The following is a 19,564-nucleotide window of genomic DNA, read 5'->3' as shown; positions in this document are numbered from 1 at the left end:
TTATATCTCAAAGGACAAAGGAAGCTCTGAACTTTATCGCACTATTCAATCACTCTGTATATAATTCTTCAATCTTATATGAAAAGATTATAAATATATGAGGAATAAAACTGGAGTTATGGTTTAATTAATAACTTTACTCTTCCGTATAAGAATGTTAAGATATGATGAATTTATAATTTAATAATTCGAGGAAAATCGAATTTCGTTACAACGAAATACCAATCATTCCTTACTGTTCTTATTTCTTTGTCAGTAAATAGAAATTGCAATGTTCTGGTTGACCCGTGGATTTTACTTATACCTACTCATTCGTTGAATACGTTAGTACCAGGAGCAACGAAAGTCAGCATAGATTAATAAATATAAAAGCAACGATTGTAATTAATAAAACGTCCGCAACGTATCTGAGCCGAAATCCAATCCATTATAAAATTACTTACTCTCAATTTTTTGTGTCAGTAGGACACAAAGTCAAAGCGTCAATGAACCGTCTTCTTAAAATAATATTCATTGACTGATCAGGAAATCCTTTTAAAAATAAATCGTATGCGTCTTTAGACTTCATACCTGCTTGATTCATGGGCGTAGTAGTTTACGACAATTGAAATAAATACCAATAACCTTCACCTATTAATTGGTTGGTCGAATTTTTTAACTTGACGAAAAACTTTCATAAATTGAAATTGAATTCGTTATAGTTTAAAGTTATTTGATTTGTTTTCTGAATCATGAATCTATTTGTTCGCTATAAAGTGTGAAAATTAATTGATGAAACTCCTAACGTAGTCTCCGATACGGCAACACTAGAAGTACGTAACTTGGAGGAGTATAAATGGACATACGATAGAGGTTTGGTTAAGCACTAGTTCTGACTTGATCGTGTCAGTATTTTGTGAAACCGTATTTTGAACGCGTTCTAAAAATGATTTCACGTAATGATGTGTCCTATCAGATTTGGCATAGGGCAACAGAAATATTTGTACAACTTTAGCAAGTCTACGAAGAAAGTGCTGTGTCAAGTATTTCGTCGGCTTAAAGCATTTTCCGAAGATTGACGGAAGATGAAGAACGCATGTCCAATAAACTAGAATTTAGAAAGCATAAACATTCCTGTAGCTCTTAAACTTCGTTCCTGGCCTGATTTTTTTTTCCTAATTCAAAAACTCATCTATAGTTTATTTCAGAAAGGTATAGAGTAATAAAACCTTATTAGATATTCAAAGAGACCACAGATTAACCCAACGAATATTTAAGACACTTTCATAGTTTGGCATTGATTTCATTGTAAAATTCTTTCTTTTCATCAAGTGCAGGTAGTACCACCCGAGTTGGGATCAATATATGAGTTTAGCCTATTGTTATCCATTCACAAACACTGAAAATAGTGTGCCAAAGGCGTGCCGGTAGGATACTCGTAAAAAGGAAAGCCGAATCTGAAATAGGGTTGGAATTAGGCAAAGGCACTAATAGAAGGTTACCTGTTAAACGCAAAACGTAACTGTATAATCTACTACCTAAATAATCCCTACACAATATTTCGATATTGACACTTCTGGCCAGAAAACATATTTTTCCTAATTCTATAACGCAATAACCTGAAATTTTAATAATACAAACAATACTATTTCAAGACCTACACCTATGGCCGACACCGAAATTGAGCCGAACTAGACGAAATTCCCCATTTTATTACTCTATACTTTTCTGAAATACATTATAAAGGATTATCATTATGGGATATTCAAATGGTTATAACTGATATCCCCGTATCACAATAAACGCTGGATTTGCAATGGAATTCCTTTTATGTGATAATATTCAATTGTCTTCTTCGAAACTGTATCAAAAGTTCAGTTTATTTACTTAATTTCTACACCTTGTAAGTTTTCTCATGGTTTTCAGTCACCAGTAGAATCAAGATTATCTATTCATACATCAAATTGTCTATTATAAAATGTATGCTTCAAAAAAATATTGACAATGTGAATTTATATGGAAAAGAAATCCATTTTGTTTCCTTGGAATATTTGGAATTCGATTTCGAAGGGTACCACTGTGATTGTTAGATTCCAATCGACAATGGTACTGAAAATATATCTATACAGAACGTGTAGCTTATTTACCTTAACAGTTGATGTTGATTGTTTTTTTTTCATGTGAGCTTAGGTAGGTTGTAGTGTTCGGGAAAGACGCGCCTTGGTAGCACAAAGGAAGGAGTCTTGATAAATTGAAGTTCTGGACGTCTGCAGACCAATTCGATGGTCATGAACCACGTCTGCCTGTCGAGTAGATCTTGCAAATATTGCTCTAGGTAGGATTACGTTCTATGCTCTAATCTGTCCAAGTTTATGGTCAACGCTCTCCCGTTTCGTCATATTCAAGTGAAATACAATATTCTGTCATTACAAAATGACAAATCTGTAATAGTTTTCATCACACCACGAGAAAATCATAATTGTAGACAGTCCTGACCATTCTTCTTATATTTTCTTCCACCGGAAATTCTTCGTAATATCTTTTTATTTCAGACTTTATATTAAGTTTATTATTTATTTCTCGTTTTTTTTTATTTTCTCTTTATTCTAAAATCTACATTTTTTTTCATCATTTGTAATTTATTAGGGCTCCCAAATACAGTAGAGCGTCGATTATACGAACTAATGTTGTCATAGGTTGTTCGGATCTAAAACAAATTTGAAGTACGTAGCCAGTCATTTAAGTTATTATTATCACCATCCACAATATCTGATGAAACTTCATGAGCATGGTCGGGGATTTCAATTTAATCTTTGGATGGTTTCAGTAATTTATTCCACGACTTATGCAAGGTGCATAATTCATCTCCATTGCATACTTCTACCAACATGTAATTGCAGTCTTTTTGATTGAATTTTTTGTACGTAGAAAAAATAGTTTGTTAGTCATTGGTATCACCTAAAAGCAAACGACGCATGAGCTGTTTTCGGTATAGTTTCTTTTATGTTTCGATAACGCATATTACAAAACTTCTTCTTCAAAAGTTTCAGGTGATGGATGGGGCGGAGCATTTCCAAAAAGAGAAGAACCTGCCTTCTTTTCCACTATGCTATTGAAAATTTTCCACTTCCGGAATAGAAGTGAACACGACTTAGATGGCAAATCTTTCCAATAAATGCCCGTTTCATTAATATTGTAAATGAAATCCAAGAAATTTATAGTTTTCGGAATGAGAAACTGCTGCTAAAGCGTCAGAACTTAATTTTTCACCGTGAGTTTCAATTTGCCGTATTTGAAATTTTTCAACCAACCAGAACTTGCGATAAAGGTTCAATTCCAATGCTTTTTTACACAAAATGGACCCCCAGAAACCCTTTTTGCAAAAACCATCTTTCACCAATTCACTTTTTCCATAGCCAATGATGGTTTCTATTATAGATTTTCGCAAATGTGTTTTCCTTTTTCCATGGATTTAATCGTTTATTTTCAGGAGCGTATGTCTTGTTTCAAACTATTAAAATTAATACAAGTCGTAGGAGGTGATATTGAGGCAAGACTGCCTTTAAAAATTGTATGGAGATTAAGGAGATGTTGAATAAAAGGTACTTTATACCGTAAAAATCTTTTGTCGTTATTTATAGGTTAAGTTATTGAAAATAATAGAGATATAAGATGATTGAAAATGCTTGGAGGTATAAGATTTGTACTCATTCGTCATTGTATTTTAGTAGGATATGTTATTTTATAAACAGCAGAACCGGACTTAGGCATGGGCCAACCCGGGCGTGCGCCGGGGGCCCCGAAAAATCGGCTATAATGAAAAATCAACTTGATGTAAGAATTCACGTAAAACGCCCGCCTTACATAGGCCCCTTAAGTATTTTGGCCCGGGGGCCACGATGACTCTAAGTCCGGCTCTGTATAAACACAACATTTCTACTGATTTAGTTCGCATGTTGAAGTAATTTTAGTTGCCAATTTATATATTCGTAAATTTTCAAGAAGAATCGGAAGTGTGAGCAATACTAATTCGGCAACATCTTCATGAAATGAACTGTCGTTCATAGATCCTTGAAGAGCAGGACAATCAATAGTATTATTATTTTAATAGCGTATCAAAATAAATTAATACTGTGAAATTGTAATAGAAATTATACGTGATTTTTCATTATAAACTAGTATTATCAATCAAGGTGCAAGATTTTTGGTAAATTTTAATTGTTTGGATTCAACATAAAAACATAAAATTCGACCAACCTTATTTGAAAAAATCTGAAGCCGTACATGTTTGAAGGAACTATTTTTGTTTTTTATTGACCATTAGCTAAAATTAATGTAGAATATTAACTCGGACGATCTTCGTTACATATTTCCGTAATTCATAACCGCATATATATTTAATAAATCCAATACTTGGCGATGTCAAAAGTGAGTTTTTTACCGTTTCTTAACAATGAGATAACCGAAGCTTCAGGTTTTCCTAAAAAAAATCCACTTACCTGGAACAGTCTCGCCGTTGAATCGTATATCGACTCTGTGAGGTAGAGCTTGATGTGGAGTGAACGCAGCCTTAAACCTTTGACCACCAAGACTTTTTACACTGGACGTGACGCGACCGCCCTCAACTAGAATTTCCAGATCACCAGAACCAGCACCGCTACCATCAACTGCAATAAAAATATACAGAATCAAAATTCACGTTTCTTTATTTTTTGTCTCTAATCTTTTTACTTAAATACTATAACTGAGGCGACAATAGATAATTCTAAATAATTTCAAATATTTCAACAGTTCATATGATTTAATAAGCATCCAAAAGTGTATTAAAAATGATAAGAGCAAAATTGAATCATAACCATAAAGAAAATAACATAGGAACCTATTAGATAATTATTTTGTAGACAATAGTAAATAAATAACTGGTACACAGAACAAAATTAATAAAAACACTATCACCAGACACGATTATCCGAATTAATATTTATTACTGCGAACAATAAAAACAGTTTCAGCAACAAATTTATTGAAAAAGTAATAAATTTGCATCAACTGTTTATTCAAAAGACCACAACGAATAAAAAGCATTTATACATTGAAAACTACTCAGATTTATATATATTGAAGATAAGACTGGGACTTATCTATGGAAATCCGGGATGTCTGCATCCCCCAACCAGATTTCCAGATGTTGAAGTTGAGGTGCACCGGTCGAATCCTTTTTTTTTCAAATCTGTTCTACCTACTCGCTCCTTCTTTAGTAATTTTTATAAGGGGTCCTGTTCCCTTCCTCATTTTTTTTCGCAGTTCTGCAGGTTTTAGGTTGGGAGTTCAATAAAAGATTCAACCGGTGCACCACACCAATCCAACAAATACTACTCCAATATGTGGGAATCCAGTTGGGGGCTGCAACAATCCGGATTTCCATAGATAAGTCTTAGACTTATGTTTAGTATATATAAATCTGAGTTGTTTTTAATTTATAACTGTTTTTTATTCGTTGTGCTCTTTTGAATAAGCAGTTGATGCAAATTTATTATTTTTATAATAAATTTATTTGCTGCTGAAACTTTTTTATTCTTCACAACAATAAATATTAATTTGGATAATCGTGTCCGGAGATTTTTTATTAATTCAATTCACAAGGTGTTTTCAGCTTTTCCACCTTTTTTATTCACTTTTAACATCTTCGTTAAAAAGCTGGTGACATCCAATTTAATATTGATTGTTCACCCCATTTAAGTACCGGTTATTTATATACTTAATTTGATAATAGACCAATCGAAAATGTTCGATGCTAAATGTTTCAAGATTCTTTTTTCTATTTTTCTAAAAGTACTCTACGAATATTGTAAAGCACAGAGGAATTCACTGAAATCATTAAGAAATATTGTTTTCAAATTTATAAAACAAGCTGTGAAATTTATATAGAAACGTAGTTTTTGATTCAACAGCACTGGAACTTGGAACGGCGATAGGAAAACATGCGAGTTTGATCTTAATCCAGTCAGCAAGTTTTGCGTCATGCAAGTTTTTATGAAACAGTATTTAGAAGTGACATTAAATTTGGGCAGCAATGTACTATCAAATTCGGCTTCAGACTGTAAATAAAATTTTTTATAAAACAACAATAACCGATGACAATATCATGACAATACCAGAAATTGTCAATTCAGATCATCAGTTGCTGAATAAAATGTATAGGGAACATCTGATTTCGCATCACACTACCGTTCATCAGGTTTGATAATGAGAAATATTCCTGTGGCTTTTCAATCCCCTTGTTAATCTAATGTGAGTCCCTGTGACTTCTTCCACTTTCATAAGCTGCAAAATCATTCTCAACAACGTCGTTTAGAGACATTTGAAAACATTCGAAAGGCTGTAACCGACCAGCTGAAGTTCAAACATCAGGGTTCCAACACAACACCGAGCAGTGGTAAAACTATGATCAACAGTGCACTGTTTCTCAAAGACATAACTTTGAAAGGTACAACATTTAATTGTGGTTCCTTAGCCCCTTTTCCTCTTTCCTAACCATTCGTAAGGAACATCTGTTTGGGACATTCAAAGATTGTAACCGACCATGTAAAGGCTTTTCCAGTATCCGAGCACCAGGTTTTGCACTGAGAAGTAGAAAACCAACCATCAACAGTTCATGGTTTGCCAAAAGAATTAGATACTTTGAACATTCAAATGATTGTTACCGAACTGAAGGCTATCTCAGTGACCGAGCTCCAGAACTGCAATGAGAAGTGGAAGAACCATCAACGACAGGTCAACACTTCATTTTCATACATAGAATCTTCACAATACATAGCAGTTGTAGGAAATAGTAATAATAGAAGCAGAACATCATAAGTAGTAATAGTCATAGTTGTGAAACTATTTGTATTGATGTAATTTGTTTAACTTGAATTTTTAGATACTTAATTATTACACTCGAGTTTATTTAGAATGAATGTTATAGAAAATGACTAGTTTTATGAAAATTTCCTTCGAATCTTATGATAATTACTCACTTTCAAATTCCACCGGCTGTCCCAAGACGCCGTCAGGTACAGGTTGAACTCTAACCGAAGCCGCGCCCCCTTCTTTTCGGATTCGACTATATACCGGTGAACTTCTACCATAACTTTCACTATACTTCTTCGACGTATAATCCTCCTTATAACTCTTCTGAAAACTTTGTTCTTTTAAAATAAATTTCGAATGCTCTTCGGCTTTCCTTCTTCTTAACTCCGTATCTAATTGAGACTCTGTTAAATTAGCTAGTGACTCCAAACTTCTATCAGACAATATATTTCTGGTTTTTGCTATGGCGTCCCAGGAATCCCTTCTGGCTGACGACTGATCGTTGATGGAAGAAACTTTGACGATTGGACTCGTGTCTACGCCGTTCGATGGAGAGTTACTGAAAACTTTATTTTCGGATACGCGTTTATCGTATCTCGAAGTTGATATATAACCTACATCAGGACTGTTTCTGGAATAAATTTCGTTGAATAGAAGGTGTTATTATAAACTGGATCAACTGTATATACCTATCTAAATAATTCGGACTTCTGGAGTCTTCTAATCGCATAGATGACATCTTGTTGGTAAAATCGTATCTCTTTTCGTTCAATTTCCGGCTTGATATATAATCCGGACTATCTCTTCCGTGAATTGGACTGGTTGGACGATAATTAGGACTAGGTGGGTGAAAATTGGGACTGGCAGTCCTGTAAATACAATTTGTAAAATTGAAACAACTATTGATAAATAAATAACTAATTGTAGCGTATCATATCTGGCAAAAATGGTGGAAAAAATCTTTTGGGACCACAACTTTCCATAGATTTCCCACAAAATCATCAAGCCATGATAAAGTAAATCTGAAATATGCAGTTACACCCCAGATCTGATATAACTAGACCCAAAAATTCCAATGAGGAGCATTGGATACACTTCCGACAGCTCTTGTTTGTAAAAAAATATTAACATCAACAAAAGAGAACGAAGACAAAGACCTAACACTTTTGAAGAAGCCTATAAGGAGTTGGAGTAAGCGTACGATTGTGAAGGTACTTATAAGCAGCTGGAGTAAGCGTGCATCCATAATTGGAATAATCTAGTGCCAAATTTAAAAGGAAAGAAGAAATAGTCATCTAGGTCTAGGTTGCATGGTAGGAAAAAGAGGAGTAATAATAAACAGTAATTAAAGAAGAATGATTGAATAGATAGAGAGCAAAAACTGCATGATAAATTCATAGCAGAAGAAAGAGAAGCAAAAAGTATAATAGATTACATAGCATACTCGAAGAAGATAAAGGAAAGGACAATTGGGAAAATAGTAATAATACTAGAAGCAGAAATTGAAACAAACAAAGACTAGTGAAAACGGTACTGGAGATAATGAAGTAGGAAAGGATCGGAAAGAGTGAAGAAAATGGATGAAATGGGAATTAAAACTAAAATCCCAATACTCGAAAGGGCATGAAGAGTTCTAGAGAAGAAGGAGAAGAAGAAGAAATGGAAGTTCTAGTTACTTAACGCGGATCTCCAACAAACGAACAACACTACAACAAAACAGCATCTCTGTCGAATTCCACAAAACAAAAACTGGAACAAAATAAGAAACATTTTGAAAACTTCTTGTCGCTGGCAAGTGCTTTAGTCAACAACGGTAAGTCCTGTCAGTCGGCGGAAAGATTAAAAGCAATCAATAGAATCCGCTCTGTTAACAACAATCAACAGCAAAAAAGAGGCATAAATTGGAATATTCATAACAAATTACTTCAATTTTTCATGTATTCATACCATATAACTAGATTTAATTATGGGCAATGGGCAGATTATTTTTTTCTATTATTATTTCATTGCCATATCTGCCATATATTCATTTTTCGTCGTGGTATGATGAAAAGTGAAGTAAGCACACAACTAGTTTTAGTTGAACTCGAGTTTCGAGTTTTTGAAAGATTTCGAGAAATGTTTATGGAAACAAAAGTTAGTCGCTGTCTAGTCTATTTGCTGAAAATCTTCCATAATCTATTTTGTTGTTCCCTCCACTATGACGCTTAACCACTACCAAGCAATAATTTCGTTAAGCAGGCTAAGAACAACTTTCAATTAAGGTCATATCATTTCGTCTCCAAAAATCACGATGCAAGGCTCATTTTTCGACTTTACCTACAAGAACTATTCATATTTTTTATATTTCAAAAAAATTACCTGTACACCGGGCTGTGATTCCTCTGGGTATAATTAGGACTATAATTGGGAGTTCTATCTTGATATATAGGTGAACTAGAAGTTAGTCTTTTCTCGGCAACTGATTTCATGTGATAATCTTGGGCATATTTGTGGGTTTCTTCCAACAATGGACTTGCATTTTGTCTATAACTGAATAACTGAGATCAGATTTCCTCTATTTTGAGTGGAAACAAACTACACTGGTCAATATTACAAAAAATATGAAAATTATGAAGTACGGTGCATGAGTTCTTCGTAGTAGAATACATTCGCAAAAATATTTATGCACTCATTAATGACAAGTGTCAACAAGCTTTATTCAAAGTTTCGACTTGCTGCTTCAATCTATTTTGTTATAGTAGAGCTCGAACGATCACTTAGTCAGGATGCTTCGAAAAATGTCTAAAATTTAGTTTCGCCCTGTTACAAATTTTTTTTGCTAAATCATTAGAAGATGGTCCACGAGAAGGAGATCCTGTGACGGTGACTACTCCAGAAAACATCAAATTTGTGGAAGAAATTGGCCCCTTAAAACAAAAGAAATTGCTTGCAGAAACCGGTATTTCCAAAACAAGTATTCTAGGGATCCTACATAAACATTTAAATATGCGATTTTTAGAGCTTTGATGCAAAGACCAAGAAAGTGTAATCCGATCAAAGTGATGACTACAATACTTTGATTCTGCCTTTTGATTCACTTTAAGGAATAAAATACAACTATGAACATATTACTCTGACTCTTACTAAGGCAGATGCGTAAAAAAATATCGAAAAAAGACACGCTGAAATCAGTTGAAGTATGCGTTTTCTTAATGACAATGTCCCAATCCATAATGCTTCCCTTTCCACACGAATGTAGCTTCATAGAGATTGAAATGACACCATATAGCACTGACCTGGCCCCGTCCGACTATTTTGGTTTACGAAGCTGAAGGTCGAGTTGGAGGATGGAAGATTTTAACCGCAATTATGAAATTGAACAGCCGACGTACGAACATTTTGACTACGAACAAATGCATCATATTTTTAAAGTGGCATAAAATCTTTAGTCACACGACAAAAAAAAATATGGAAATAAAGGGAGAATAAATTTTGGATAATAATCAGATTCTCTTATTTATAACATTTATTCGTTATTTTCATGGACCGCAGTACGCAGTGGTGGATTTACCAGCAGGCTGAGTAGGCTAGGGCGACAAATTTAAAAGGGAGGAAAATTTTGTTCAATTTTTACAATTTATTTATAAAGTTTAAGAAAAAATATTGTTCACAAGAAGATAGGTTCTGAATGTTTCATGGAACGAAAAGTAATTTGCTACACGCTATATAAAATATGGTAAAAATTGTGATTTTGTACAATTCTTTGCCGTGAAAAAAAATTCATTGATAGAAAATGTGATTTGAATAATTGAGAAATAAGTTATCCAATTTCAGAGGTCCATAAAGGCGGCAAAACAGTAAATCCGCCAATGGCACTACGTTTTTATCGAATGTACATCTCACGATTTTATCGTATTGTTTCTAAGATCAACCAAATATTTTAGGAAGCAAATTTTTGAAGTTATTCTGGCAGTATATTCAAGTTTCAAGCATTTATTCCTTCACGTGTCACAAAGTTGGTTGATTGTATATCTAACAACACGTTTAGGGATTGTACAGCTAGTTTTTACTTTACTAGACAATTATTTCATTGGCTGAGAGGTCTTCATCGTATATTCCAACGGATTCACCATTTGATTTTAAACTTCCGGTACGTCTGGCCTATGCAATGACCATAAATAAACAGCAAGGGCAGTCATTGGAAGTTTGCTGAACTAACTTGGAGTCTTCCAAAACAAAACTAAAAATATAGTTTATCAGAAAGCTTTAAATTGAATATCAGAATATATCATAATTATGTCTCTGTCAATATCAATTATAAATAGCTAGTATTTCAGGAAAACTCTGTTTTGTAAGTAAGAAACATCATGTATAATTGATCGAAAATAATAATCTAACTTCATTGATACTTAGCATTTTGTTTATTTGTTTAAAAAAAAAAGTGATTCCTTTCGTTTGCTTTAAGTTTATTTTATATAAAAGTTCAGGTCTTTTATTCATCGGTTGAGGCACTACGAAGTCAGCTAGTCTGCTATACGAAATTGACGTGTTGGTCTAGATGTCTACAAACATATCTTGTGGAATACTTTTCTTAATCTGTGAAGGTTCATGTGAGAATTCACTACTTGTTTTTCTCTCCAATATGGAAGATTTATTATTAAGAAACATCCTTGAGTAATTTCTAATTGTTTGAGAGACCTTTTGGTCCCCCTTGAAAATATTATAGAAGATCTAGCTTTTAATTTATGCCTGAATAAATTGAAAATAGTCTGGACATTCTTCGTTGTAGTTACAGAATTTTTTGAATATTATTTTGTTTTGTTCTATATATAAATAAGAAATAGCTTAAAAACAAGTCTTTGCAGAAATTTATAAAATTTCAAGTTTCTTCCTTAACTCATCACTTCATAGGAGTAATTTAAAAAAATATATTATGGTGTTCTCGATGATCATCATCGATAATCATATTTACTTTTATTCTTATTTCTATCATTATTTGAACTAATGAACTAATAAAAATCATCATTGTCTATAAGGCCATCATCAATTATTTCTGCATTTCAATTATTTCTGCATTTAGACGAAGTAAATTATAAATGGTGATGGAATTGAGTCTCTGTCTCTTATGAAGTTCCAGAGTTCTACTTGGAGAACTGTATACACACCTAATACTGGTTACGTACGAGTCGATAGATCAATGGTGGGTGAAGTATTTTCTACTGAATTATTCTTCTTACCTGGAGTAAGTCGTATTTTTTGTAGGAGTAGACAAACTAGGACTGGAACTGTTCATTCGATGTGTAGGACTTGTTCTGTAATTAGATGTAGGACTGCTACTCGATTTCATACGTTTTTGAGTACCTACTCTCATCATATACGGAGAACCTTTGACATCATAACCATTAAAATACACGTACACCTAGAAAAGAAAAGAAAAAGTTAAATTTTGCATTTTGACGTGGATGTGTTAATTTATCCATGTAAGTAACATGATAAATTCGTTCAATAGCCGACGATAAGGAATATTACAGCAGGAGTACTACCAGCCTATCAATCTATTTGTGCTGTATCTACAGCTATTGTGGCACTTCTGATTCTAATCAAGCTAATCAAGTAATCATTCATTCAATACAAGTCATTTACATAACCAACGTCTTTTCCAATCAATTCGCGATGTAAAACACAATGTAAAACGAACCAATCCCATTTAAAAATCTTTCCAACTCAGGACTACAGACAACAACATCTCTCCGTGAGATTTAAGAGTTTCTTTTATTGTTATGTAGAGAAACAACAAAAATGAAAAAATCATTCTATACCTCAAAATAACATGCAAGTCCTGATCCAACTTAGTAATAATTTTTTCGTGTAAATAGGACATAAATCCCAAAAGTACAAAGTAAAACAAATGAACTTCAAGTAATCCTGATTGTATCCTGACTCAATTGTAATCATATTTGTCGAACAACCATACGGTAGAAGTCAGAAATTCCTATTTCTAAAAGAGCTTATAGAGCAGAACAGATATAGAAAAAAATATATAAATGATCATACTTACTCTGTGTTTACCTGCATCTTTAGGAGTAAAATGTATCCTATAATGAAAATTATCCAGTTTTTCCACATGACAATGGACGGATCGCTTATCGTGTACAATATCGGCAAAAACTTCTCCAGGTACTCCGACACCTCTACAATCAACGTCTATAGCGTGTGGTATGAGTGGTAAAGCTCCTTCAAGTCCGGATACTTGGACACCATTCGGATCGAAAACAGAACAGGTAAACGGTCCACCCTAAAATAAATAAAATACAGAGACGTTTATTTTTCAAAGGAAAAAACTAAATACAAATTGTAATTGACATAAAAAACAGAATGGGCTCAGTTGTAATGAATAATGAACTTGTTTTGAAAGGGTGAAGAAATTAAGTATCTTGGCTCTTCATTACCGGCTGGCTACTGACAAGTTAATTAAGAATTATTCCATCTAAAATCGCCTAATTATCAAATCCGTCCCATTTTAGATTTTTAGGAACAAAACTTCAAGAAACTCTTCTCTACTGTCCCAAAGAACAAAATTTACACGAGTTTGATTTTTACTAGCGTTTATTTCCGCCTATTTAAATAAAAACTGAATTGAAAATAGATACTTTCCAGCTTCATCATCTTTTGTTGTACAATTTTTCTATTAGAAGATATCTGTATGATCAATATGGAATTTATTGTGGGAAACATAGTAGTTTAAGTATAAATGAAGATAATTGAATCGGACGATCCCTTTGAATAATAGTAGCGTAATGAAAATGAGTGTTTTTTAGTCATTTTTCGTGAATTTCAATCAACTTCATCGTCTTAACTGTTGAGAATTAATATGCTGAACATCATAGTTGCTTTTGTCGTTTCGTTCTTCATTTCTTCTTTTAGGCTTCTGCTACTGGACGCCGATGTACTTGAGGCTCATAACCTTCAACTTTAAATAGATAAATTGTGTTATTTTCATGTTTAGTGTATGTACGAGCCGTTTTTCATTTACAGCAAACATCAAATCATTTTTGTTTCCAAATAACTAGTAGTTTTTATCTCAATTTGTTGTCTATAACAATTCTGACTTTGCAACAGAATTTTTAGATATTTTCATGCATGCAATTATTTCTCATCGTAAATAATTTTAATCCATTAGTCAAAACGTCCAGATTTTTGTTGTAAAGTTGAAGGTAGGAACAGTAGATTCTGTAAGTATCAGATTTTTATCTCGCAGTTAACACGTTCGTTTCATAACCTAAAAATTGGGATTTTTTAAAATTTCAAAGATTCAAGTTTTCTTCTATGAAAAGTGGACTGCTTAAGTCAACTTGCTGCTGAATATAATGTATGATATGTATCTTAACTTCCGCGGAGCATGAGTTTTTAATTCTCAACAGTTAAGGCGCTAAAATCGATAGAAATTCATTTTCTGTACTCTGCTATTATTCAAAGGGGTCGCTCGAGCTCACTGGTCTACAAGATTTTCGTACCACAAGCGAGACTTTTATTTTTAAAATGGAAATACCCGTCCAATAATAGAAAAAATATTTATTAAGCTCTAACACGTACCACTTTTCAATAGCTTAATTATCCCTATTTACATCAGTAAGTAATTCGGTATCAAAGACGATGGGATTCGGCTATGATAGATGATTATTGTTGGTTTTTAAAGAGAGAAAGTGCAGCCCCTCATAAAAAGAAAAAGTAGAGCTAATTGATATTTGAAGTAATTTTTTTTAAGTTTTTGTTTTTAATAGATGTGAAGGATGTTTATTAGGTGTAAACTATTGTCATTATGTACAATTTAAAAAACGTGAAATTACTTTTCTAATAAATATTAAATATTTTACCAATGAATATGGTTCTATAAACGTAACTTCAAAACCTTACGCGTTACAATCATTTTTTTTTCATATTTTCGTATTTGTATAGGTCCATTTTATTACATCAATTTATGCCATTAATTTTTGTGTTATTACAAACAAATTCTTTTTTGTCGACCAGTGAATCTTCATTTAGACTTAAACTACTATCTCTCCCACTGTGAATTTCGTCTTGATCATACAGATATCTACTAATAGAAAAATTTTACAGAAAAAGATAATGAAGCTCGTAAATATCAATTTTAAAATGTTTATGCTTCTAAATACTCTTGATTCTAGATCTCTTCTGATTTAAAATTAGTTTCTTTTATAGTTTTATAAAAGTCTTTATTTAAATAGGCAGAAACAAGCGCTAGTAAAAATCAACCTTATGTAATTTTTGGTTTTTCGAACCCTAAAGAAGAGTTTTCCAAAGTCACACCAAAATCTAAAATAAGTCGACAACAATTTTTCTTTATTTTCAGACAATTTTATTTAGAATGACTCGTAAGGTTTACAAAGAAAGAGAAGGAAAAGTTATGAAAACTAAACTATATGACTTGGACATCTGAGCGAATGAATGATGGAAATGCAGCCAAGAATATCTATAAAGGATGAGATATCAAGGATTAGATACCCCACAATGAGGTGGTTATATGAGGTAGAATAAGACCTAAAAGCAGTGAAACTAGAAAAGTGGAAAAAGAAGAAAAGGGATCTAGCGAAACCTAGTTGTGTAATAAAGAAGGAGAAAATTTGAAAACACCAGAAGTTTTGCTCTACAAACTACTAGCTTACCATAACCTAAAATTCCTAGAAAATAATTACCTGAATTTGTTTCCCTTGATATGTTATTTCTATTCTCCATTCTCCTGGTTCGTCGGGCTTAAATGTAGCACTGTTAACGCCATCTATAACTTTAAGTGGACAATTCAACGGTCTTCCGCTTGGGCTATACGCTGTAACTAAGATGTCTTCTTTTCTAGGCGCACCTGTGACATATATTTTCATTAGATCATTTTTATATCGTTAATTCAAAAAATTGTAAGTCTTTTATATCATTTTTATAGATAATAGAAGATAATTATAGATAATAGAAGATGAAAAAAAATACACATTGCATTGCATACCTGTTCCGATAAGAGAAATAAAAATTCAAAATTTATATGCTCAAAAAGTACATAAACAGTATTATTCGATTTAAATAGTTAGTTGGTAATAATTGCAGATGTTTCCTTCTTGCTCCTCCTCTTTGTTTGATTTTTTACAGCTAGCTTAGAATACTGAGATCCAACTTTCGTACCATATCTTCTTTGGTCTATCCGGAAGTCTTCCGGTGTTTGATAAAAATTCTTCCACAATTTTGACTATGCAATCATCACCATCGTATTCCCACGACCTCTTTATCTCTCTTACTTATGATCCATCTGACATCTTCCACTTCGCAAATTTGTTAAATTTGTTTTGTCTTTGTTCTTCTGGTAATCTCTGACTCTTGCTCATCCAGAATATGCTTAAATAACATCCGCTTATAATGTCCTTATAAAAATATATATCATAGTTGCCTTTTGAAGTCTGGTTCTTCTTTTCTTCTATTAGGCTTCTGCTATTGGACGTCGATGTAATTGAGGCTCATAACCTGATTTTTTGTCTGACCACATACAGTCAATAGGCTCTGTTCCAGAGTATTGGACTGAAGCTGTCTCTCACGCAAACCAAAGCTAAGCTTTATAAATTCTTTGAAAACTGTGGACCAACAAGTAAAATGTTATTGCGTTATTGAGTAAAAAGAAGAAAAATAATTTGATATGGGCTTGGACGCTCGGAATTTGAAAGAAACTAGAGATAAGCTCAAACGCAATCATTGGCTAACACGTAGGTATGAGAAACCTTTCCGCAAGTTGGGTGCATATTTTGCTCACAATAAACGAAATCATTTTATTTCTTCGTGTGAATTGTAGGAGTTCTTGACTCGCTATTTGGATGGATTTTTGCACAATTTCGTAAACATTGATGAAACGTTTATAAACTATAAATAACTAGCTAAAACACACCAAAATCAGAAACAGTAAAAACAATTGATGTTTGTCGAATAGAGTGGAGTAACAAAGAGACATTGAGGTGTCCTTGACGAGGTAATAGGGGTTAAGAAAGGGGATCATCGGCCTACATAAACAAAAAACCGCTATAATCCTTAAGAAAGGCTACTCTAGCATTTTTGGGAAACATAAACATTTTTACGAATAATATTGATGCTTATATACAATCCAACTCATTAAAACTCTGCTTCGCACTTAATTAAATTACAATTATATTCCACAAGTTCTATATGTAGTAACAATGATTGTGACGGGATTTGAATCAAAAAGGAAATCTAGAAGCAAGATTTTTGGTTTTAGGAATAACTCGCCTATTTTCAATGTGCTGTAATTCGGCAACCAATTGACATACAGAGCACATAGTGTGCTCAATTTATTAACAATTTAATGTCCTTGAACAGTTTATGGAATAAAAATATCTATGGATCTGAGGTTATACAGCCAAATTTAAAAAAAAGTTTCGCGGTTTGTGCGAGAAAGTTGAAACAATAAAAAGCGTCCAACCTTTGAAAGTCAAGAGTACGTGACTTTGTTTGGCCAACAGAGGAATACAACAGTACATTTTCTATGAAAAAACTTTTTAAACAAACAGCTCGATCATTAGAATTTAACCTCCAGTAACTGTTTCTGATTTTACAAGCTAAAGAAATTGATTGAAGGAGTGATCATCTTACAAACAATACTATATTAATTGCATTGTTAAATCTTATACTGGGAAAAGGCTAGAAAACATGCTAAAACGTTAGACAAAATGTTTTTATCCAATCAGTTACCCCCAATTTCGACATCTTTGATAGAGCAAACGGTTGATTTGTGCGAAAAAGTTGAAACAATCAAAAGAATCAATTATTCCCACCATACAAAAGGATACTATCTTATTTATAATGAATTGTTCAAAATATTATACCAATCCTTCAGTTTGGATTTGTCAAATTTACTTACCTGTCGCATTTACTAGAACTTGTACTAAGGATCCTAAAGCACACGGCGCCATTCCAGGAGGCGCCACTTCCACTAATGGAGGCAGAACTCTAAAATAGTGACCTGATTGTACTTCTTGTTCATCGTATTTAACGATAATTTCATGCATGCCCACTTTGGACGGAATAAAAGTGCCTTTTCCTTGTTGAAGCTTGTTTCCTAAATAAATTTTATTGTCGGGTCCTCGTATTTCGGTCGATAAGCTTGAATATGATAGAGAAGAATCATGGAGAGTCACTTGATAGTAGGTCTGCAGTATAAATCATAAATATTAATATATTTTCAATATTCCCCTTACAAAAATAATTTATAATTAGCAACAATTAGCACTAGTAGGAAGGCTGCTACTGAAGTTTTGAATTAGAGAAATAAAAACGAACATTTAGCGTTTGTCTATTCTCCTGGGACTTTAGCTAAAATTCGGATAATAGACTATTGGGTTTACAGGATAAGATAAAAAAAATAGGATAAAAGAAGTCTTATTTATTAATTTTTTGCATGTCAATCAATCATTTATTGCGGCACGTGGAGGCTTGGTGGTATTGTGATTTACATTTTATTTTGTTTTTAAAACAAGAACATCGGTTTGTTTCACATTATTTACCTAACCTAACCGGTCTGTGTATGAGCTTCTAAAATTTTTTTCTGACTATTAAACAATTCTTTCAGCTCCTTTTAAAAATTTTCACTATCAACAATGATTTTCTCCATTCTAAAGAGTTTTTTCAAATGACTTTTCAAGTTCACTTATCGACTAAACTGACTAATAATCACAAAACTGGACGAGACACTGTATGTTCGACAGAAGCGACAGTACGACTGATGAATCTGGAGACAATGACAGAGAGAAAGAGAGAGAGAGAAAGAGGAAAATACGGAAAGTCAAGAAAGTACCAGTGCGAATCTCAGTGTGAACTCAAAAATAAAAACAAACATTGAAATTGGCTTCGGTATTGGCCCTTTCTCTAGATGTATAGGCAGCAGATAAACGCTTGGCCTTTTTCAATAGATATTCTATTATCCGAATTCTAGCTAAAGTCCCATGAGAATAGACAAACGCTTGGTCATTTTTCGACGAATAATCTATTGCCCGGCATTTAGCTAATACTCCGGGAGAATAGGAATGCGTGGCGCTTCATCAGCCAACTGCCTATTATCCTGGGATATTAGCTAAAATCCCAACTTGTCTATTGACCTACGACATATATACCATCAATATCAATATCATTATTAAAACATAGCATTAGAATCGAATTTTCAATAAAACGACATTATACCAGGTAGATTGAATTAAACTAATTGATCAAATTATGGTAAATTTGGCTGAGGTTTTTTATATCTTGTCTATGATTTACAGAACATTTATCTTGTTTTATGTGTTTTATTTCTTTGATTAATAATCGTTTTTACATAAAAGACTCATTTATGCTTAAGCAGTTTTTAGATACAGTACATATTCCTGACAATTACAAAATCATATCTCTAGACGTTATCTCAATGTACACAAATATTCCCAATGATCTCATAAGTCATCATCACTCAGCTATGACTAGTTTCTAGAAGGTATTATGCTTATACAAACTAATAATTACCTATTTCCAATATAAGGACAACTTTTTCTAACAACTAAACGGATGTACAATGGGATCTCCAATTTCCTCACGTCTAGCGCAAATTGTTATGGAATATGTAGAAGAGAAGATACTAGATGATACAGATATTGATGTGGTGTTTTTCAAAAGATATCGAATATCGAATCGTAAACATAAATGCATTGGACGAAGC

General features: G+C 33.0%; 1 protein-coding gene across 3 annotated transcripts in view; it reads right to left on the bottom strand.

Annotated features, from left to right (window-relative positions):
* The window catches only part of LOC130901210 (filamin-A), an 89,101-nt gene that overhangs the window by 44,189 nt on the left and 25,348 nt on the right, over positions 1–19,564 (bottom strand). For 2 of the 3 annotated variants that reach the window (XM_057812407.1, XM_057812404.1), the window contains exons 8-15: positions 17,741–18,029; positions 15,528–15,691; positions 12,872–13,108; positions 12,051–12,232; positions 9,193–9,363; positions 7,521–7,700; positions 6,999–7,462; positions 4,479–4,646 (exon numbers count right to left, since the gene is read on the bottom strand). In XM_057812407.1, the coding sequence (XP_057668390.1) occupies positions 4,479–4,646; positions 6,999–7,462; positions 7,521–7,700; positions 9,193–9,363; positions 12,051–12,232; positions 12,872–13,108; positions 15,528–15,691; positions 17,741–18,029 (1,855 nt within the window). The remainder of the gene's footprint in view (positions 1–4,478; positions 4,647–6,998; positions 7,463–7,520; positions 7,701–9,192; positions 9,364–12,050; positions 12,233–12,871; positions 13,109–15,527; positions 15,692–17,740; positions 18,030–19,564) is intronic. The other variant, XM_057812405.1, reaches the window with a different exon arrangement.

This window comes from Diorhabda carinulata, chromosome X, assembly GCF_026250575.1.
Source record: "Diorhabda carinulata isolate Delta chromosome X, icDioCari1.1, whole genome shotgun sequence".
NCBI lineage: Eukaryota > Metazoa > Arthropoda > Insecta > Coleoptera > Chrysomelidae > Diorhabda > Diorhabda carinulata.
This window is presented reverse-complemented; position numbering and strand designations above follow the sequence as displayed.